The 23808-nt window shown below is 31.5% G+C and overlaps 4 protein-coding genes across 4 annotated transcripts; all 4 read right to left on the bottom strand.

Annotated features, from left to right (window-relative positions):
• Positions 1 to 1469: 1469 nt before the first annotated feature.
• On the bottom strand, positions 1470 to 9021 carry TRIADDRAFT_61943 (uncharacterized protein; the record flags this gene model as incomplete). The annotated part of the gene is made up of 18 exons (XM_002117874.1): positions 1470 to 1682; positions 1909 to 2091; positions 2199 to 2342; positions 2507 to 2653; positions 2758 to 2933; positions 3027 to 3180; positions 3301 to 3669; positions 3774 to 3968; positions 4074 to 4235; positions 4586 to 4708; positions 5399 to 5555; positions 5644 to 5795; positions 6229 to 6565; positions 7139 to 7578; positions 7953 to 8053; positions 8201 to 8326; positions 8569 to 8796; positions 8988 to 9021. 18 exons carry the CDS (start codon positions 9019 to 9021, stop codon positions 1470 to 1472), a joined length of 3441 nt encoding a protein of 1146 aa, XP_002117910.1.
• A 420-nt stretch (positions 9022 to 9441) lies between these two features.
• On the bottom strand, positions 9442 to 9925 carry TRIADDRAFT_61942 (uncharacterized protein; the record flags this gene model as incomplete). Its single annotated transcript, XM_002117873.1, has 2 exons — positions 9442 to 9500; positions 9616 to 9925. The coding sequence occupies 2 exons, from the start codon at positions 9923 to 9925 to the stop codon at positions 9442 to 9444; spliced, it is 369 nt and encodes a 122-aa protein (XP_002117909.1).
• Positions 9926 to 13094: 3169 nt separating this feature from the next.
• Positions 13095 to 17231, bottom strand: TRIADDRAFT_61941 (uncharacterized protein; the record flags this gene model as incomplete). The annotated part of the gene is made up of 12 exons (XM_002117872.1): positions 13095 to 13391; positions 13464 to 13523; positions 13658 to 13855; positions 14081 to 14266; positions 14413 to 14559; positions 14985 to 15160; positions 15249 to 15456; positions 15541 to 15897; positions 15992 to 16189; positions 16284 to 16445; positions 16787 to 16903; positions 17139 to 17231. The coding sequence occupies 12 exons, from the start codon at positions 17229 to 17231 to the stop codon at positions 13095 to 13097; spliced, it is 2199 nt and encodes a 732-aa protein (XP_002117908.1).
• A 1453-nt stretch (positions 17232 to 18684) lies between these two features.
• On the bottom strand, positions 18685 to 21872 carry TRIADDRAFT_61940 (uncharacterized protein; the record flags this gene model as incomplete). The annotated part of the gene is made up of 4 exons (XM_002117871.1): positions 18685 to 19128; positions 19282 to 19433; positions 19983 to 20475; positions 21525 to 21872. The coding sequence occupies 4 exons, from the start codon at positions 21870 to 21872 to the stop codon at positions 18685 to 18687; spliced, it is 1437 nt and encodes a 478-aa protein (XP_002117907.1).
• Between the last annotated feature and the right edge of the window lie 1936 nt (positions 21873 to 23808).

Raw genomic sequence — 23808 nt, 5'->3', positions numbered from 1 at the left:
TCGCTTCTTTTTATATATTAAAACTTTGACGCAATTTGCATTATAAAAATACTTTTCATACCAAAAAATGCATCCGTAAAGTAGGCTTAGACACCTTACCTAGCCATCTGCTAAAACGATTTTTTTTTTTAACTAATTTAGGTTAAATCTTATTCTGGTTACGGATTAGAGCAAGCTAAAGTTAGCAGAAATAATGAGCAGTATCTCACTTTAATGTATACCCCTTTTCAAAATAAGAAATGATGGGGAAAAATATCATCAATTCTGAGTAACGCGAACCCTTTTAGATATAATCCAGATCTTCTATTCTCACTAATGTATATGTGAAGCTTCTTCCACTTTAATTTTTTCTCTCTCTATTACAGCGAAGTTATCGTAAGTGTGCGCAGTTACTATAGTGATTTTCTAGCAAAAGTACTTTAATTACTAAATGTGAAGTGATTTAAAGTAAAGTATTAATACTGACTCATATTACAGAAATATGGTATTGATACCCTAATAACTACTAAAATTTGTACACATACGTATGCTATATAGTGAACGGCACAGTTGTAATCATACTTCAACTATATGATTAAATTGACTTTTACTTTTGAAAGATCTTTAATATTTAGCTAAAACGGATAAAATTCCAGGTCTCAATCATCCTATAGGTAAAGTATAATATATAGCAATAGAACGATAACAGAAAACTAATATTAACACAGAATACCCAGGATTGCATTTACTACGAATCAGAAAAATATGAAATCTAGTCCTAGCATACACAATTATATAGCATAGATAAATTAAATTATAGCCAATATATGTAACTTATAAGAGTAAACATTATTTCATACTCTTTCAATTCATTCTGCGGATAAGAGCATTATAAAACGCTAATCCTGTTATTTATAGCTTGAAACCTGCTTGATTAAGCAATATTTATTGCGTCGATTGCTAACGAAGAACGAGGACTGCTGATGATTCCACTTCATATCACGTATTTTGAAGTGTGGAAATGGCAGATTCTTTAGAAGTTGCAATGTTTTAGCATTATAAATATGCAGACTTGAAAGATTTACGTTATACACTAGGAAAAGCTGTTCCGACCATAAATTTCTTTCATTGAAGGTATAAGCTTCAAAATCGAATTTTTTAAATTTGTCTTTGTATCTTTTCAGCAATATCCTTGATTCCTTATTAAATATCTATAGGCATATAATTGCGGTTTATCAACAACACATCATAAGACAATAAAGTTAAAGACGAATATCAAATTATTTTTATTTCTTACAGCTAAATGATGTCCTTTTTCTAATAGAAAGATGATATTGTCATTATCCAAGTAGTTTCGCTTCAAGTTTTTAAAATTCAAAGCACAGTTAATTATTGACGAAATAAACAATTCCATAGAACAATTTATCAATTGAATAATATCATTCTTCAAATCAAGTCTATAATGATATTTATCTAGGTCTGTAAATGTTTCAAATAAGACATACAATTAGGTTGGTATCTTTTTCTCCCCAAATTGCAATGAAGAAATCTTCCTCCTTATATTTCGGCGAATATTTAATCAAAGGATCTCTACCGTTTCCATTAGCATTTATATTTACTTTACATATTAATCCTTTCTTCTTATCAAATAGATCCATTTGTAGTAATTGGGTTTGCTGTTTATTGCCTCCAAATTTGTAGCACTAAAAGTAAATTTATTTAGATACAGAATTTATTAATGAAATGTATTTGTACTTGTTAGTATCAGATAAGACAATAAAGATGCGAAAGATTAATATAAGCTACTATGCTACAAGAAAATTTAAATCAGAAATTGAATATCGCATTTAGTCGAGAAGTCGTTTGTTACATGAATTGAACAGAACCTTGATTATAATATGATATCGCTCCAGAAATAATTTTGATTACCTTAATGCTGTCAATATATCTATCATCGTCATGATGTTTTTCTGTCTGCCATAGATAAAGATAATTATCATCCATGTAAATTTTTCTTGGGCTCTCAGGTTTCCAGGCTGATTTATAAATCAAGTTATCTGCAGTTGCGAGGTCTATCGATATTATTATCATAGACTTGTAACCGTCATCATTCTAGTAGAAATAATTAAGTATATGATTCATAAAATTCTTAGCTTCGTATTTCATTTTAATGAGGAAGATATAACAGAGCTTATAAAATATCATCAGCGGTAGCATACCTCAAATTCTATGACAAAAATTAGTGTATTATCTATATTTCTATATCTCGATTCTATTCCAAGTAGATTGGTACATTGTGGTCGACTGTAATTTAGCAATTCCCTGTGCAACGGACCATCTTCCATTCTTAGAAAGTTATCTATCTATCAAATATTGATTGTGTTTGTATTAAATTAACACTCTGCAGAGCAGTAACGTAGAGCTCGTAGACTAACATAGAAATCACTGACCAATTACTCTGCATAGTTATAATCAGTATATTGGCTATGCTCTATAATCGGTATAATATTTCGAATGTCGAATTTACCTCCGTGATAATAGTCTTGGATTCATCACCTTTAAAGCATATAACGATAGCCGATTGAAAATCATCGTATAAAAAACACCGTTGATAGTCGTTCTTCATAGAGTACAGAAGCTTCCTTCTGCGCTTCTTTACTTCATAATCGTATACCTACTCATGTTTAGAAAAAAATTAAATTGTATCAAATATTGTTGAATAAGAAAAATATAATGTGATAAGACTGTATAGTTTATAGGGTGATAATATGTATATACCTGCAGTTTGCATTTATCACTGTCATCCTTAGTCAACATAGCTGCAACTGCAATGTTGTTAATGTGAGCCATACTTAAGTCTATTATCTTTACGTTATTCTTTGGGCGATGACTTAAGTCGCCATATTTCTCAACTCTTTTAGCGAAACCTATATCTTGCCAGTGAATGTTATGGCCTTGGTCCACCCAATGACAAAGAATGAAGGTGGTGTGACTATAATTAAAAATTTCATTTTGCCTACACATACACTGATATCGTAATAACGTACCTTGTAAGTTATACTCATATATTCTCTGCTTTATTCGGCAGTCATAAACAAGTAATCGACTTGTACCAGGGATAAATGTAGCTTGATTATAGTCTGATGGATTTAGTATTGCATAAGATTGGACGCGACCCTTCGTAACAGCGAGAACGATCACCTATGCATGTTAACGAATTTTAGTTGTGCGATGACCAATACGTATGCATCTGACGGTAAATACCACTGCTCTATTTTACAAAGATTAGCGATTAAGGGAATAACAGAGTCATAAACTAACCCCATCGGTATTTTTATCACTGATAGCGATGAATTGCTGATTATCTGATACAAAGATATTTCTAATACATTCAGTAGGGTAAAATATTGGCTGAAAATGTTTTGAAAATTCATTGATGTAGGTATTGACATCGAGAATGTCTTCTACTTTTAATAAGCCGACTACACTACTATAATTAGAGTATTTTCCATCGAAGGAGTACACCAAAATTATAAATGCACCATTATTATTAATGTAGTTAATGTATTGCAATGCCAGCCCATTTTCAATATCAGCTGTAGCAAGATAATTATCAGAAGTAGTTTTATTGTAGACGATGGTCGGCAAGGTTACTGACATCTGGCATAACCATGGATCCAAACTCCAGATCTATACATTGAATTAATTTATATACCGAAAAATATTCAATATCTATTAAACATATTGTATAAATTGCGTCCACATTGCATTTGATAAATACTGCTGTAACTTACTTCAACTTGACATTTATTCATGTACTTTTCTGATTCCGTAAGTTTACTTTCTTGATAGAACCGATTATATTTTCTCCACCATAATAAGATTTGGCTAGTGTTTTGCGCCATTATCCATCGGCAAGTATGTATCTCATAATCGCATGATATTTCTTTGTTAGCAGGAAGTATTTGACTGCCTTTAATCTCCCAAATCTAAAGGTGCATGTAAGTATCATTGCTAAATAGAACAAAGATTTTAATCTATTCGTCTTCCGAGTTATACTAATAAATCTAATTCAAGATAACTAATGTGCTTACTTTAACTCTGCGATGGTCGTAGGAAAGTGTCATGATCACGTAACTTTTGTCTATCACCGGACAGAACTGCAATGACGAAAATATATTTCGATATTGTTCCCGTTCATCGCTATTGATGAAGTTTATTTGCTCTTTCTTGTCAATATTATAGACAATCCATTCCTAAGAAATAAATGCATGGATAAATTCGTTTAAAGCTGCGCGAGAAAAATGACTGCTGTTTATAAAGTATATTTCAAATTTTAATCTCTTTCAGATTGACTGAATGCACCATTATAGCAATAAAAGAAGGCATTTTAAATTAAGAGTAAATGAATGCTTACTATTATTTACATTTATAGAATTAGTGAAATTATCAATTTAGGTTAACGGCAAATCTCGGCCATTTATTAGAAGCATAGAATAACAGATACTAGATCAACCTTCATATAATCGAATACTAGCTATTATACATTAAGTAAATGCTTTTGTCACTGGGATATGAAATCAGATTGAGTATACTTATGAATTACCTCATAGAAAATTTGAAAAGCCGCAGAATAACCGTCTGCTGAAATTTGAATCCTTGTAATGCACATGGTAGGTTCTGGAGGACGGATCCGATTTATAATATTGCATCTTTCATAGTCTTTGATCTATTAAGAGAATTATTCAGCAAATTATGGTACAGTCTTTGAATTATTTCATATCAGTGGCGTGCTTTATATCAGTAGTCTAAAATTATAATAACACTTCTTGATTCCTTCGTAATTCATCATTTCCTATTGATGAGTTGCCATTGTTGATTGTAAAAATCGTTTACTATAATGTTATTTAGTACTGCATTAAAAATAAATGGCTTCAATTTGGTAATGTTTGTAATGGGCATAACGTTTCTATAACATCTATCGCGGCGATTAATTTAAAAATAATTATAGAGTCATATTATTTCATTGACGGACTAAAACGATGCCAGATATTAGTATTTGTTATACTGGTGAGCGTGCACACTTACGGAAGTTCGGAAATTAAAAGTAAGACTTTTTTGGTTTATAGCTGTGTAGTGATTTCAGCTAATTACTGTAGTTTTATATAAGCAATACAGTGATAGAAGGGTTAAGAACCCGTATGCTACAATCTGTAACTATTTAATTAATTGTACTCATTTCCGTACACTAACACAAATTTATTAGTAAGTTTAGCATTAACTTAATCTCAACACAAAAACTGAAATTTTATAGCTACGAAATAATTTAGTACTACTATTTCTAAAGAAACCACGGGACATATCGATATTTTAATTTTGCTAATGTATGCAATCGCTGTATACAGTCCTACTAACGTACCAAAATTTCGCAGTCTGGAGTCTTATTATTTTCAGTAACAATGATTCGTAAATGATCGAATTGAGGTCTCGAAAGTGAAATATGGTCATCCCATTCATTTTTACCAAATCCTTTACATGCATCATAAGTGTATTCGATTGTAGCAGTAGTTGAATAGCTGTTGATAGTCCAGTAAACCAAAATTTGAAGATTGAACAATGCAGTTTCTGTCTAGCAGTTTTAAAAATAAGGTCTAAAATACTTACGATGCTATTGTCCAATGAATGAAGTTGCTGCTATGATTTCCTGCACTTCGAGCCAACTGTATAGCTCTTTGCCTCGTTCTGCTGTCTGTCATATCGAACCATAAAAGAAGTTGTATTACATCAGCATCATTTGCCTCCAGCCACGCTTGTTGCTGTTTCAGGAACATAAGTAGTCCATTAAAATCCTTTCCGTTCTTGAGTTTTCAAATTTTAACATAACAGAACACTCACATTAGTAACGTATAAAACTACATTAAATTGGTGCTTAGAAAGCAATTTATGTAGTAGCAATCAAATTATATCAATTTCTAGAAAATTTAATGGGCTTTTACAATGAATCTAAAATTTATTTCAGATATCTTATTCACTCGCACATCGATACGAAAATAATTCCGTACAATAAATTTATTATAATTATCTTTAGATATCCAGAAAAATTTGCCTGTAAATTATTTAGCTTTTACTAATAGTTGCAATTAATGGATAAAATATTAGCTTTTCCTGTAGCATTTACTATACTAGCTAATGGAAAATGATAACAAGATAATAATTTCATAAAAATACTTAATTGATTCGACAACATACTAGGACCTCTTTTTTTTGCTTGTAATTGATGTAATTTCCTAAATCGCAGGCAAGCTTATAGATTGTCTTGTCTGATCTAATTTTTCTTGTCATCCAATTTAAATCAGTCATAAAATTTTCCAGGTATTCATCGTTTTCAGCTACAATAGCATGGTGAATAATGTTTTGATAAAAATATCCATCGTCAGGAATGGTACTCCATTCGCCATTACATTTGGTACGGTAACCATCAATTAATTTGTTATTTAGATTTCGAAGACCATCCTGATTGGATGTCTGCGCATTTATTCTTCGGTGTAGGTAGTCAATCATTAAGTCATGTATATTGCAGTAACACCTTGAAAAATGGACAACATGGAATCGATTAAGACTACAAATATAGAGATTGTAAGGAAGTTCAGGCTATACAAGTAACAGTATCAGATATCAAAATCGTTTGAATTCGTTGACAGTGACGCTTATTAATAATATTCACCACATTTATAGGATACTATTGAAAGTATACACTTATTCATGAAACAATAAGCATAGAGTGGCGATCAATTAATAATAAAAGATATTTGATTTGAATGGAAAGATCGATTTAAAAAATGTAAAAATTTCCTTTTATTTCATGCTTAGTATCAGCCCTTCGAAAATATTAGAACCGCTTCCTAAGAACTTCTTATGCATTAAAAAAGCTTATAAAGTAAAGCAATAGCTTACCAACGGAAAGTAAAATAATATTGCGCAACGGATTTTAGGATACTTGCAAGTATTATTTTAATTCTTTAAATTAGTTTTAAGAAGTATTGAGATGTTAAATTTTTACAAATATTAGCAATATTGACAGCCCTTTAAATGTGGCTTAAGTAATTTCATTTCATTCTAACATGAATGCAACAACCAATACTATAGAAATTGCACTCACCTGGCTCCTGTAATGTATCTTAATAATGATTTATTATTCATTTCCATTAAGATACTGTTGGTTTTCTGATGGCTGAGATTCCATAAGGTTGAAATCGCTTCTGTAGGAATATCTGCTGGCTTAAATACAGCTAGATCTTGAAATAATTCTTTTTTCCCGTTTTTTAATGAATTAGCACTTAATTCTAATGTTCCGTATAAATTAAAACTGTAATTCGCTAATTGAATTTGCATAGATTTATCGGCTATGATAGCCATTGCTTCCTTCCATGCTTCATCTGCCTGCAATTGCAAACCTCCAATCAAGTTGATCGCTAATGGTAAGCCTGCACAACTCTCTATGACATTTTTGACTACTTCATTATTGCGTAGAATCTGAGCGTCATGATCATTTCGATGTAACGCTAGTAACTCTATAGCTTCATCATAAGTTAACTTCTCCTATATTTTATGCAGAATATAAAATGAGTAATGCTCATGTTAACAAAATGTTTGATACTAAATAATGATAGAATTAAGCATTAAGTCAAACTGCAAATAGTAAATTTTAAGGAATAAAATATCAGTTGTGGTCAATATTCATAACTTATAACATATAAAGCGAATTAATTATTGGCAAATTAAGGAAAGGAAAACTGATAGAATGGCTAGAGCTGTATCATATTTATCTAAATCCTCTTCAGGTATAACATATACAAATCTTGAATGAAAGTACACAGATCATGCTACTAATTAAAATATCAGCTGTCGTATTGTTTTAATAATATCATATAGCAATAAATAATTAATAACTATATCAGTAAGCGAAAGCGAACCGGCAAATGGATGCAGTAATGATTGAGCTCAATTTCAGAAAATAGAAATCGTGAAGTGGCAATTGACTTTTTAGCGAAGGTTAAATATTGATAGTGATCCTCTATCCAGATATCATCGAAAATGAAAAGTGTGTCGGATATTCGGCTGTTTGCTTTAAGAAATGTAGGACGGTAATGAAAATTTTATTTGAACACGGTACATATAACACGTTCAAAATAGATTATTCGTAATGAAGGCTGATAATAACCTTTTAAGTAATTGCTGAGACCAGCGCAAATTTCTCCGGCTGATTGAATATATGGTTTCCATTCCATCCCAAGGCTAATACCTAATATCTTGAGTTGATTGAATAATTCGCTGTTTGTGATATTTCCTACATGTATTAAATGAAATTAAGACTTAAATACTAAATTATCACCTCCAATCTAGCTATCCGTCATACATAAGTCGTGCAATGTAATTCGAAAATTTTTAATTTCAACTACCAACGATTTCTATTTATTTATTTTACTTTTGCATACTCTCTATATTTATAGTTAAAAATAATATTTAAAGGAAATTATGCCGATATTTTATCACAGTTTTAAAAGAATTTATTGATAATTAATAATTTACCAATTTTTATCCAGTAATAACCATTCGATTTAAACCAGCCCATATTGGCAGCTTGCTTTACGGACTGGCAAACAGAAATTGTTTTACCGCTGCCAGCCATACCATGAACTAATATATGTCCAGATGATTTATCGATGATCTTCAATTGATCGCAAATAATATCTATAATTTCTTTTCTGACAACATAGTGACTAGTTGGTGTTGGAGGAAGATTTCGAAGTGGAATTTCTAATAAAGTAAAATTAGAGTTATCCTTATTAATGTTTCTATAATTGCTTTATCATTATATTAATGAAGAAAGGAAAAAATCTACGTAGCTATAATTCAAAACTAAGAAACAGCTAGAGAAGCATGAACTCATACTGTAAATAAAAGCCAGTTCAATATCCAATAAAACTTTAGAACACAAGAAAATATACCGGTTGAAGGCGATGGTGTAAGTGGTGAAGCCATTTTGCCGAACAATTTATTTGTTATGGAGCGGATGGGACTTGAAATCAATTTTTCTAATCGTAAAAAAATGAATTTTATATTATCTACCCTTTGAATATGAAAAGAAAAGCAATAGAGTTCTTCTTCGTTTTAAATTCTAATAGATAATTTCCATTCTTAATAATTAGTAATAAAGTTAAGAGAAATCTGAGTTAAGGATTTCTTAAAACAAGGTTCAAGCTATGCATCTTTTATAACTTCTCTTTTTAAAGTGCAATCATAATTACTTTTTTTAGCTTGGCATTGGTTTCCATTTCCTTGAATTTGAATTGCTGGATGTTCTGAATTTGTATACAATATGCCGTTAAATATCATTGGAATATTTTTAAAGATATTTCAATAAAACTCAAATTTATTTTGAATCTAAAGACAAAAATTATATCAAATAGAATTACCAATTGTTTCTTCATTTAGCACCAGCTGAGTAGTGCCTAAGAATCCTATAGTGAATAAAGGTGAGTTAGATACAATATCTCTGATAGACTCAGCATGAGAACGGAATCTATAAGAACGAATGCTGCATATTCCATCGCAATTGAATATTGATCGAATTACCATTTTTTTTCGAATTCTTGACTTGAATCTCTAATTTTTGGCCAATCTCTGATATATGGCGTACTGGACTTTCCTTGAGTAAGGAACAGAATTCATAGAAATCGTCGTCGCGCCTAGTTTTCAAAATTTTCAAAAATTCGTAGATTCTAGCTTTATTATTCAGGTCACGAACTTTGAGTATATCGACTTCCTCATCAGAAATTATGCCTTTGCTTCGTAGATTGTACAAAATATCTAGCAATGGAATATCACCAATTATAATAGGATATTCTTGCTCAATGACATCGATGATGTGTTTACTTAAAACCATTTTATAAAATGAAAGCCCTAATCATGATCCTAAATTGAGAAATATCCAAGATAGAAAACGAAATCATTCAAAATTTTATATCCATATGCAATCACTGAAACTAGAAATCGACCTGAAATAGATGCTAATTTCAGAAAATTGGAATGATATTAAAAGCACGACTTAACAAATTTTCTCATACTATGACCTATGTATTATTCTGTCACTTATTCACTGTGTTAGGGTGTTTCAGTAGAGACTGAAACTTGGTGTTTCTATCGCAATGTTATCTCAAGCTGATACCAGATATTTTTATATAAAATCATAGTTTGGCTTAAGTAAAAGGAGAATCAAAATAAATGTGCATCATTATAGAGAATACTCTTATAGGTTAAGGTATCATGCAAAAATGATAGAAGCGTGCATAGCAAAATTAAATTATTTTATTTCAATAAAGTCACTATTAGGTGTTAGTGGTAATGCAATATAATACTACTTCACTTCAATGAGACCACCATCAGAAAGATTAACAATCAACAAGTTTGTAAATGAAGGCATGAATTACCGCCGTATTATTTTTAAATCACTTTTTTAGCGTAATCCTTAAAGTTGAAGAATCTCATGTGTAAATTTTACTTTTAGCCACAGATTTACCGTTATGCATATTACTTTTATACGTGTTTAATTAGATTCCTTTCATTAATTCAAACTTTAGTAGTATAGAAAGTTAGATTGAATTATAAAGCTTAAAATTGATTATATTAGAAGAACTACTTTGTTCATTAGAGAGGAATAAAATACTGTGAGGAAGCAATACAATATTAACCTTCATAATATTATGATGATAAAATGACCGCAAAAAATAAAATTATTGGATTATCTTTGCGGAATAATTTAACGGCATTTACCTGATTTAATCGCCCACTCTTTACACGTAAAATAAAAATACAAGAAGTTGAGTGTAAGAAGGATTTGGTTAGTTCAGATTACAAAAATCCTTTCAGTGGATAACATTGTTTATTTGTACCTGTTGGTTCCTCGCTTATCAATTGATAAAAATCTTTGATTTTTTTAATTAATAATAAATTCTATAGCCTTCTGCTATTAAGGTTCGAGATAAAATAGTCAATAAGAATGGAAAGGATTATTACATCCAGTTTGTAGGATAAATGAAATTAAGTTTAAAATGGTCAAGAGGAAGACTGCCGTATTCACCTTTGCCGTAATATTTCTAAATTCTACGTTTGACTTTTGCCTGATGATGATACTAGCCCATAAGGAAGCGAAAGTAGAAAGTAGAAAGCTAGAACTAGTTAAATTTAAATTTATATAAGATAACAAAAAGCAACTTAAGGTGTGACGTAACAATGCAGTAAATTGGCTGCAAAATAGGTAAAGTACATTGTCATAATTGTTACTCCTAACCTAATCTTTTACTACTGTTCACAGTAATATCGAGATTGAACGCCATTGGATAAAAATAACTTTATGACACTAATAAAAGGTTCTTAGGTATTAGCAATAAAAATAGTCTATAATCTATCGTAGAACACTGTCTCGTACTCTTGATGTAGCAAAACTGAGAGGCTGCCTTAGCTCTCTTAAAGACCCTTTTTATACTATTCGGGTCTGATCTATTTGTTAACATGTTTTGAATAAGTTTCTTACAGACAAATTTCCATACGGGAACTATCATTTATTATCATTTTACTATAAGCTTTTGCCGCTGCTAGCTATCTCTTGTTTTCGTCCTTCTGATTAGTCATTGGGCCTTTTAGAGCCAATCAGGCTCGGCCCTAGGCTCGCAGCTTCACCTACCAGCTAGGTAAGCAATTCTAGGCTAGCGACGCAACAAATCTAAATTCAATCAGCTTAGCTCAACAACGATCGCGCGACTGAACTAACATAGCGCTATTTCTATTATTACATAAAAAAATTATTTAATTTCAGATGCAAGTGACAATATACATTTAATAATTAATCGTAATTTGTATGTATGACAACTGCCTATCGAAAACTGCCGGCCGTACAACTTCCGGTATGCTAATTGCCGATATGTTACTATTAGTATTCTTCAAATAGTAGATGTACTCAGCAAATGCATGGATACGCAGCAGAATTGGCGAAAGCCAGTTTAACGGTATTTGAAAGATGCAATGGATGTTATTTTAAACATTGCTTACAATTCAGTATGAAATGCAGAGATTTAAAGTCTACTGTATGAAACAATAAATTCATGAAGCTGAAGTTTGGCAGCAAGATTTAGATCACCAATTCCTTATCATTTTAATCTCTGTGGCTATTTCTTCTACTAAATTATATGTATTATCTAATCTTTATTATACCTATCTTTTATGGTCTATAGTTTTCTCACAGCTCCTATTCAACGCTATATTATTCGAAGAAGGAAGTAGTACAGAATCGTAATGTCCAAAAAGATATGTCAACTTCCATAATGATTACTAAACCAATTATTTATAGTATCGATCTTCGATTATCATTGGAAATCGATCATAGGAGGACTAACTTACATCTGACCCTAAATACAGTGATCAGTAGAAATAATATGCTTAGAACTTATTACTTTCTATGTTTTAATATAAACGCATATCTGGATATCCCATATATTTTAAAATAGCTTAGAGTATGAACTAGAAAGCGACTAAATTAGACTTGAAGCACTAAGTGCTTGTAGTTTTATACTCTTGCCGATCATCCATTGTAGATTTTTAAATGATTCAATGGTATAAATAGTTACGTTTTTCAATAATTCTATCACAATAACTAATACAAGTCTAGCTAAGTACTGAAATTCGTTTTAATCAAGCAGAATACTCTAATTTAATAATTTAATATTGCAGAAATAAATAATCAACGTGATCATGAAGAAAATGGTATAGTGTTGCAATAATGTATCGATACTATTTGTCAGCAGTCGACCACTCGTCCAGCAAATATAATGATACATATTAATTTATTCAGTTAAAAAATGCTTAACCTGAATCGCATATCCTTTTGCTCAGCCTCAAATTCGAAGTACAGTTGTAATATTTTCAAGATAAACCATGCAGTATAAATTAAATGAAATCGTAGTTATCGCCTTCATAAACGTTTGAATTTCAGCCATTCAATCTCCTTGAATTTATTTTCAATATACAGTAGAAGAGAATAGGCACTGAAATTGTTAATCTTATTCAATTCGCTTAATAAAGCAGTAATAGTTATCGCATCGATTGCTAACAATAAAAGAAGATTTCTGACAATTCCATTGCATATCCATAATTTCAAAGTGAGGAAAGGGTAAAGTCATTTGTAGCTGTAAGGTTTTAGAATCATAAAAATGCAAACTGGAAAGGCTACGATAATAAGCAAGGAAATGCTTGTTTGACCATAAGTTTTCATTATTGAAGATTATTGCTTCAGGATCCACTTTAATCTTGCTATTTTTATACATTTTCATGATTACTTCACCATGCTTGTTAAGTATCTATAAATATTAACAACAACTTAATCTATCACAATAATAAACGATAGCGTTAAGTTATCATCATTTCCTTACCGCTGCATGATCCCCGTTTTCTAGTAAAAAGATTATGTAACTGGAGTACCAATGATTTACCTGTGAACAATTGAATTTAATGCACATGTAATTATTCAAGGAAAAATACGTCTTAAATTGTTCATTATGAATTAAATGTTGTATTTCGAATCCTATTTTGTTCATGTAGAGCAACATACAAAATTATGACATACAATTGCATCGGCCTTTGTCTCTCCATATATTTCAATAAAGAGATCTTTTTTCTTATACTTTCTTGAGTATGTAATTACAGGACTATAAACGAGTTGATTTGAATCTACACTAATTTTAAAGACCGATCCATTTTGGACATCGTATGGATATGTCTTAATCAGCTGCGTTTGTTGTTTACCATCCCCAAACTTGTAACACTGAAATAAATTAAATTTTTAGGTAGTTAATCGAATTATCGTATCAGTTGCTACCTGCTACAATCTTATTTAATAGCACATTATGTTGTAAACTAAATTCAAAAGAGTTTGCTATTTGAAAGCTGTAAGTTTAGATATGATGCACTAAGCCTGAATTGTATTTCTGTTAGAGATTGAATTAAAACTGATATGGAATAAAATGAGTGTTAGAATAACGTTAATTACTTTAACATTGCATAAATTTTCTTTATCCAGAGTATCTTTCTCTTGATAAGTGTATAGATAACAGTCATCAGCGTATATTTGGCTTATATGTCTATACATATCATCTTGTTCATAAATTATTTTCTTTCCAGTCTTAAGATTTATGGTTATTATAATTATCAACATGCCATATTCCTCCAAACAGATCTATAAGAGTGAAAAGGATTAAAACTAATGAAAGTAGAATATCGGCTCATTTCTGGTTCAATTATATTATTAGGCAGTAAATGAATTATTCTAGCAAATAAGGAAACAAATCAAATCATTTCATAAAATTTTAAACTAATTTATACCTCAGAATGAATAATGAAAATTAATACGTTATCCGTCTTTCTGTGTCGCGAGGTAATCTTATATGAGCCAACACATTCTTTTGGTATACTATAATTCAGAAGCTCTCTAGGTTCTTCAACATGATCCGCATCTAGAAAATAGGCGACCTGTACGAATGACATGTTGAAAACGACAATATTAATAGATTAGTAATTGTAATATTCTATACGAGTGTTGATATTTAATTAATCCGGCTTGATGTCTACCATGAAAATGGATCAGTGGACAAATTAAAATGTAGCTTAAATGCCGAAAACATGAACTGCTATTTTAAATCTATCTTGTAAGAGGCATTTACCATAGCTACCTCTGTAACGACGATATTGGACTCCCCATCTATTATCCGTACCACTATGGCTGAGCGTAAATCATTATATAGGAAACATCGATGACATTGTTGTTTAAGCCGATGATGATATATACTTGTAGAAGAGAGCACTTGATGACAGTACACCTGTTTAAATTTTATAAATTAATATTTTAAATACAAACAATGAAAAATTGGATGGACTTGCACAGGGCAATAATTTACCTCAAGTTGGTAACTATCGTTGATATCCAAATTCAGTACAGCTACAACTGGGATAGAATTTACGTAAGCCATGCATACATCCAAAACCTTGACAGTAGTCTTAGTGCCGTCCTTTAGTGCAATATATTTCAGGTTTGAATTGCTATCTTGAATATCTTGCCAATGGATGTTATGACCTTTGATTTCATTCATTACATTGAGTAATTATCACAAATTTAGCCATGACAATTCATTTTGGTTTGTCTGACTACGCTCATAACTTACCTTGTAAATTATATTCATACAGACAATGCTTATCCCAGTAATCATGGACAAGCAACCGATTCTTGCCAGGAATAAATATGGACTTACTTATGACTGACGGTTTAACTTTTGCATAATATCTGACCTGATCCTCTATTATCCTGAGTACAAGTACCTGTAGCAAATAGGTATAAAACTGATAGTTACCAGATGTTAATAGTTCATATTCCTGTAAGGTAGAATAGTTCTGATTTAATTTTTATAGATACTAGTAAATGAACATGTGAGGGAGGTAATATAGTGTTAAACTAACCCCTACATCTTCCCTAGAAAAGTCAATAGCGATGAATTGATGATCGTCCGATACAGAAATATTCTTAATGTATTGGTTTTCATGTAATATGATCTGAAATCGATTTGAAAATTCAATCAAGTTTTGACTGGCATTGATGTCATCTTCCAATTTAATTAGACCCATCGTGCCATCATCAAGTCCAAATCTACCATATGCCGAAATTATAAATTCGGTATTCCTGTTTATATAGTTAATGCAGTACAGTGATAATCCATGCTCAAAATCGTTAGTAGCAATATAGCCACCAGCATTTCTGAAAACGAAAGCAGGCATTTTCAACGATCGCTGAATAGACCACGTTTCCAAATCCCAAAGCTAAAGATGCAATCATCACCAACATTCACTGCATTACCCAATCTTAGAGTACAAATTTAAGTTTAAGTATTCAATTTAGCGAGTCATTACTTACCTCAATCTGACTTTCATTAATCCAGTTTTGTCTATCTTTGGGTCTATGCTTCGGGTCCCCATTATAATCAAATTTTCTGTACCACAATAAAATTTGCTTACGATTTGGTGCCATTATCCATCGACAAGATTCTATCTGGTATTTACTTGATATTTGCTTAATGGTAGGCAGTATTTGATCGTTTTCAATTTTCCAAATCTATTAACATATATATAGATCAAATTAAGACCTAATACTTGATTATTTCGTAATTAATTTAAACTACCCTATCTTATTCCTGCAAACTACTTACCCTGAGTCCAAGCCTGTTTTGATTAAGTGTCATGATTAACGAATTTTCGCATTTCATAGTAAAAAATTGTAAGGAATAGAATCTATCATCCGCATCTTCTTGCTCATCGTTTTCGACAAAGTTCATTCTTTCATTTTTATCAATATTGTAAATAATCCAGGTCTAATTAGAAGTATATTAATAAAGGGCTTGTTTCAATTGAAATAAAAGGATAATGAGCTTTTAGAATATTTTTGGGTGATATTGTACGGTAATAGGAACAGCTGCTTTCTCAAGACTAGCTGAATTATAAATATAATTATGAATGAGTGTAGACTTTCCTTTAATTCGACGATTATTGGCAGAATTTTGAAATTATAAGAATAAACATGTGATTTCCTATTCTTTACTATCATTTGATGTAATCACTGACTCTATAGATACCTTTAAAAACTACCTTTTATTCACAAAAGGAAGGCTATAATTATTTATAGTTTATCTTACTAAAACTTTAGAACACCTACCTCCATGACATCCTTAAAGGCCACAGTGCAACCATCAGCTGCGATTTCAATACTTTCAATAGAAATTTCCGGTGGAGATATTCGGAGCACAAGATCTAGAGTTTCATAGTCTTTGATCTATCGATAAAACATTAAATAAGGTGTGATATCCAATCCTTAACCTTAACTCGATATCAGATGATTTTAAAAAAATTAATTAAATGCAAATTCTTTCAACTTGCTATTGAACAATTTAGATGGGATCAGAAAATAGGTTTGAAAAACGCTGGCTTAATCAAGGTACTCGATTATAACTTTCCTCAACTAATAAAATTTTAGATTGATAGTAGTATATTAGAAATTGTTAACCTACCACAATCTGGCAATTTTTTTTCCAGCAGTTTTCGGTGCCAATGATTCGGCATTGTCCAAAGGCTGGATTCGAAATTGATAAATTAAAGTCCATTTTGCACCTACCAAACTCTCTGCATTCATCGTATGTATATGGATTTATTATACTTGTCGAGCACCTATTGCCAATTCAATACCAAAGAAATGAATGCGGGAAAGAAATATAATAGAATTTCTGTCATCGTCTAATTGCAGCTTACTCTGCTATGGTCCAATAGGATAAGTTGTGTTTCGAATCTTGCGTATTTTCGACTGCTAACTGTAAAGCTCTTTCTTTCATCCAACTACTTGTCATGTCCACCCATAGGATTATTTGTATCACGCTATTTGCACCAAACCAGACTTGCTGTTGTTTTAGGAGCCCAACCAGTTCATTATAGTTCTCCCAGTTCTAAGTCAAAATAAATCGTGAGTGTAAAGGGGTCAATAATATCAGTCAATGCCAAAATAAAGCTGAGCTTTAGAATCAAAAGATTTTTGACCCAAAAATGTTACATATGAAATTAATAAAATGGTACTCTGATACTAAATCGTTGATCTTATTTTGATATTGTACTATTGCTGCTGGTTTATGACTAATATTTTACGATGTTCAATAAGCATTACTTAATCATGTTTAAAATCTATGGCAATGAAATCGAAAATAAAGAGTAAACTAGGTATTTAGACCAGTATTATCTACGAGATGGAATCATCAATGCACATAATATCGAGTCGTTTTAGACAACCAAATACTGCACCTGCTCTCTTTCTTGCAAATAATTAACATAGTCTGTTATATCGCGGATGAGATTGTAGATAATCTTGTCTGATCTAATTTTGCAAGTCATCCAATTGAAATCAGCCATGATATTGGTAAGATTTTCATCACTTTCAGCAATTAAAGCATGATAAATAAGATTTTGATAGAAATAACCATCATCAGGGAAGACATTCCATCTCCCATGGCACCGATTAAGATAACCGTCCAACAACTTCTCGTTCAGTATTTTAAGAGAATCCTGGTTTGATGACTGAGAGTAGATTTTTTGTTGAAGATAGTCGACCATCAAATCATGTATAACACAGTAACACCTTGAAAAAATTTACAACTTGAGATCAGGCTGATGGTACAGTATGCAGAAGATGTAAGTATTGCATTAATAATAAACTAACACTTAATAAGAAATGCTAACAAGACAGCTTACACTATATAGCAATGGGTATCTTTGATCTAGAAAGTGGCCTAAGCAAGATTTTATATTTTATTATCAGAAGATCATCTTCTATTTCATAACTTACCAAATATATTCAAAAGCGAATGAGACAAACTATAATTATAGTTCCCAAGTTTAATGTACTGTAGAAAACGATTGCATGCGTTGTAACTCACTAAATTTATGATGCATGACCATTAGAAATACTTAATTCCAAAGATTATTTAACCATTATACTAGTGAATATATTGCAATTAATTGCAATGCTCTCTCGACCTAAATCAATTTATTTACACTCTTTTTGTACAGTACTTACTTGTTTCCTCTAACATATCTTAGCAATGATTTATTATTCATTTCTACTAAGAGATCGTCCGTGTCTTGCTCATCACAGTTCCATAATGAGGCAATTGATTCGATGGGAATATTTACGCGTTTAAATACAACTAGCGACTCAAACAGTCGTCTATCATTTTCTTCTATAGATTCCACACTTAACTGCAATGTTCCATGCAGATTAAAGTTATAGTTAGCTAATCTAACTTTCTTGGACTTATTTGAAATGATTGCTTTAGCTTTATTCCAATCTTCGTTAGTGTCTAGATGCAAACCACCAATTAAATTGATGGCTAACGGTAGGCCCGCACAACTATCGATGACATTCTTGATAATTGGATTATCACGCAAAACTTGAGTATCGCGATCGTGGCGATGTAATGAAAGCAATTCTATTGCTTCGTCGAAAGCTAACTGCTCCTATATGCAAGTAGAAGAAGAGTATAAGATTAATAGTATTTCTGGATTTCATTCCATCGATGCATATTCCTAAAGAAAGACGTCAGCTAAGGCAGGTTATTCGTTGATTAAGTAAAATGTTGCATCAAGAAAGAAATTTCAATAAAGACGAACCGGCAGCCGAATGCAGTAGTGAGTAAGCTCATTTTCATAATACAAAAATCGTGAAGTAGCGATAGACTTTTTGGCAAAGGATAAGTAGTTATAATGATCCTTTATCCAGATATCATCGAAAATAAACAATGTATCGGATATTCGGCTATTGACTATTATAAAGATATCAAATAATTTCTTAATAGACTTAATCTAATTTAAAATGATTTATTACTGAAAACAGGTAAAATATTTACCCTGCAAATAGTAACTGAGAGCTGCAGAAATTTCTCCTATTGATTGAATATGTTCCTTCCACTCTATACCAAGACTTATACCTAATATCTTTAGCTGGTTGGATAACTGCCCGTTTGATATATTACCTAAGAGGAATTGATGGTTACTCTAAATATTATATTGATAAAAGTATATATTGGAAAAGGAATACTTCTTAATTCATTTTTTTATCCAGTTGCAGCTGCAGCTGTAGAATTTCAACTACATTTAATTATAGCTGTCTTTGACATTTACTGTCATAATTTTACTTCGGTAATTTATAGGTTATTTTACTCTACCAGATTTATTAACTTAATGATTCTCTACAATACCGTAGCATTGAATCAGTATGAAATCTATGACAGTATTATCAGCTTGAGTTATATGCCTATAAAGTACATGCTAAAATAGATTATAGACTTTCATAATATAATTAGCAATCTTACCAATTTTCATCCAGTAACAACCATTTGATTTAAAATAGCCTCTTTTAGCAGCTTGCCTTACAGACTGACAAACAGTAACTGTTTTACCGCTACCAGCCATACCATGGATTAAGAGATGACCAGATAGATCATTTATGATCTTTAATTGATCACAAATCGTGTTTACGGCGTCCTTTCTCATAACATAGTGATTACTTGGAGTTGGAGGAAGATTTCGAAGTAAGTTTTCAGGCACATCAAAATCGAGTATAGAAATTTGAGAAGAAGAGCTTTTTGCTAGAGACAAATCGGATGTAGAAAATTCCAATACAGGAATTTCTGATGAAGAAGTTTCCAATAACAGATTTTCTAATGGGGGATTCACTAATGGAAAATTTTCTGATGAGGGATTTTTTGATGGAGAATTCTCTGATGAAGAATATTCGGATACACTTTGCGAAGAACTTGCGAGCGGGAAAGTCTCTGATGAGCAAATAGTGGAAATGAAAACATGCTATATAACGCAAAGAAATGTAACTAAATATATACAAGTACTTTCTCCTAAAGTTTATAAAGTGTTCTATACTACGATAATGCTTATTACAGTTACAAGCCATGTAAATGCTGTCTTATATTTAAATAAAATGATATCATTCATGCTAGCATTTAAACAATTTATAGGCAGGTTTATTAAATAATTGAAATTTTTCCTTCGTATATCACAGAGCAAGTTTGAATTGGAGTGTCTTATTATACCAGTAAGCTGCAATATACTAGCAGAGAATAGGTAAGACAGATTAGTAACTGCCAAGGTGCAAGACATACTTTTAGTTGGAGATGATGTCGAGATCGATGCCTTCTTACTAAACAATGTTGATTTTATGGCACGGAATGGATGCAAGAGGGGATTTTCTTTTTATAAGTCAAGATGTAAGAAAATGCAATTAGTGACGCTATAAAGTGAAAATAACCCAGTAGAATTTTATGTATTCGAGCCAGAAATAAAGTGGTTAAAACGACTATTGAGAAGTTAATTTAGGTATTCACATAAGTAGATAAAATTATGGCTAGATTAATGTATTTTTTTAATAATCCTAATTACTTTTCCTTGGCTGAATTTGACTTGCAGTTGCTTGAATTTGAGCTTCATATAGGATATTGATATAAAATTTGATGAATATTAAAGATGCTTATTGCTTAATAAAATTTAACAACGTTGTACCATGCCTACTTAATAAAACTACAATTTTTCGTAAGTTCACTATAAGATTAATTTTAGCTGACTGATTTGACTTATTAGATATGCTAAATTAGAATAAAGTAGGATAAGTTTGAAATGATATTTTGAATTAGATCCCATAGTATATCTCAAAATAGCCTAATTTCTATCCTAAATTTAAGTAAGCTAGAAATTGTATGAGATCAGTGAAATGTAGTTATGAAATTCTGTACCTAAAGTAGCAATTTCTAAGGTAACTACGCCCGTAGTTCAATAGTAGGTTAGAGAACATCAGCTTTTATTCATTAACTAACCCTGAATATTTTAAACAATTAGTATTATACCTGGACACTTAGTATATGTGGAATATAATTGGACTTACTATGTTTATTAGGGATATTAGCTTCAATTTCTAAAGCTTTACCAATATCTTGAATATGTCTGACTTGACTTTCCTTGAGTATACAGCAGAATTGAAAGAAGTTTTCATCACTTCTTGACTTCAATATTTTTAAAAATTCAAATACTCGCTCTTTATTATTCTTGCAATCATCTCTAAGTTTGATAACTTCATCGTCAGATATCAATCCTATACTTCGTAGATCGTATAAATAATCAGCTAGTGGAATATCATTAATAATCAATTGATATTCCTTATCGATGACATTCTCAATCTTTTTGCTTAAAACCATTTCATCGAGACGCTATTTACAAGCCGCATATATGTTAAGAATAATCTGAAAGAGAACATGAGAAGATCGAAACATTTTATTATATGGCTTAGAATGGAGTATCCAAAACGAATAGCAAAGGAAGGAGGACATTAATGAGATGGATAGAAGCAGATTCAATCTAAATACTTCATGTTTGCGATACTACATTGTTTCGTGCTTTTATCGTAGCCGATCCTTTATTTTGAAATAACTAATGAATTCATAGAGACAGACTATCTTAAGCTCTATCAATTTTGAAGTACATTCAGTCTGTCATATTGCTCGATTACAAAGAAGTAGATATCTACACCGTCGTTAAGTAAATGATTTTATGATAAGAGACACTCAACATAATAATTAGTCTCAACAGTAGAATAATACAAACACTAAAGTCTCTCCTTTCCTCAGATACAATTATCCATTAGATATAGACAGTTTCTATAGTTACCATTGGTCTATCGCTCATTCTGCATCTGCTTGTATTTTGATCATTGCAGTTTTAGCTATATCTTCATTAATTTACTGTCATTAACGGCTATCTTGCACTTTACTCAGTCATTGGCCTATAAAGATTCAATTTTGATACCGTAAAAGCCAATTAATCCATTTTTTTTTACATGTATCTCCATTTAAAGCTACTTTACGTATTATTCAATGTTCTCATGAGGACATTTAGCTATAACTTATAAGGATTTATTTTGATGAACCTATTCGATTTCTGGTATAATACCCAGACTCAACCTGTTCGCACTTCAAATATCCATTTAGTCTTAGTTATTAGTAGGAATAGTACTAATCTCCAGGTTGAGGGACTTTGCTTACCTGTAATGATTAGTATAGCATAGTTTATGTTGAGGAATCCTAAGACTTCAGTACTGCTTAATTGATTGATAATAAATTCAATTTACGGCTTCTAAATAATAACCTACAAATGAGTGTAATTCAAGTACTTGAGTCTTATTTACAGAGCTAATTTACATCACTTGGAGCATTACTACGGTACATCCTAACTTGCTAACATCATCAAGACAAATTTTATCCTACATGCTACGTAAAGATTGTAATTGGACTCATGGATATTCGTCATTAGCTGATTTTGGTCCAGATCATTAATTCATCCCACGTTATAAGAAGACTTTCCGTACTACAGTACTACAAGCTGGAGTACAGTACAGTATGCCAATTACAGGTGGTAGCGTACTGTCCAGTACAGTAATATTACAGTGGTAGAAACATAAGAAAGACTCTGGTCCGAACCGGATCGGACCAGACCGGACCAGACCGGGCCAGACCATGCCGATCTCTATGGATACCGCGCTGTAATACTGTTGAATGCTCGTCACCTTTGGACGGACAGACATTTTCGGATTTGTCTGGTCAAAATATCCTGCCAAAATACTTTCGTTCTGATCGTACTTTAGTCTATGCAAACGGTTCATTTCCAATGGACGAATTGTTGTAAATTAAGTAATATTGCCTTAAATTTTATTGTCCATTTTAGTAAGTTCCACTTGGAAACAGTTCTATAACATTTGGAGAAGTTATTTCAATGAGTACCCATGATTTATAAAACTAACACGTTAGAGGCATAGCCCATACAGTACAGCAGCCCTTTTGCGAAATCGACGGCTTCTTTTAGGTTTGAAACGTCCGTCTGTCCGAGGGAGTGATCAGTCCAGTTCTTCTTCCGTACAGTCGTCCATGACTTCACCCTATCATAATAATACGAATTGCTGTAAAATTAAGTAATATTGCCTTGAATTTTATTGTCCATTTTAGTAAGTTCCACTTGGAAACAGTTCTATAACATTTGGAGAAGTTATTTCAATGAGTACCCATGATTTATAAAACCAACACGGTAGAGGCATAGCCAATACAGTACAGCAGCCCTTTTGCGAAATCGACGGCTTCTTTT

This window comes from Trichoplax adhaerens, genomic scaffold, assembly GCF_000150275.1.
Source record: "Trichoplax adhaerens TRIADscaffold_32 genomic scaffold, whole genome shotgun sequence".
NCBI classification, from domain to species: domain Eukaryota; kingdom Metazoa; phylum Placozoa; class Uniplacotomia; order Trichoplacea; family Trichoplacidae; genus Trichoplax; species Trichoplax adhaerens.
The sequence above is the reverse complement of the archived record's forward strand: the minus strand, read 5'-3'. Positions and strand labels throughout refer to the sequence as shown.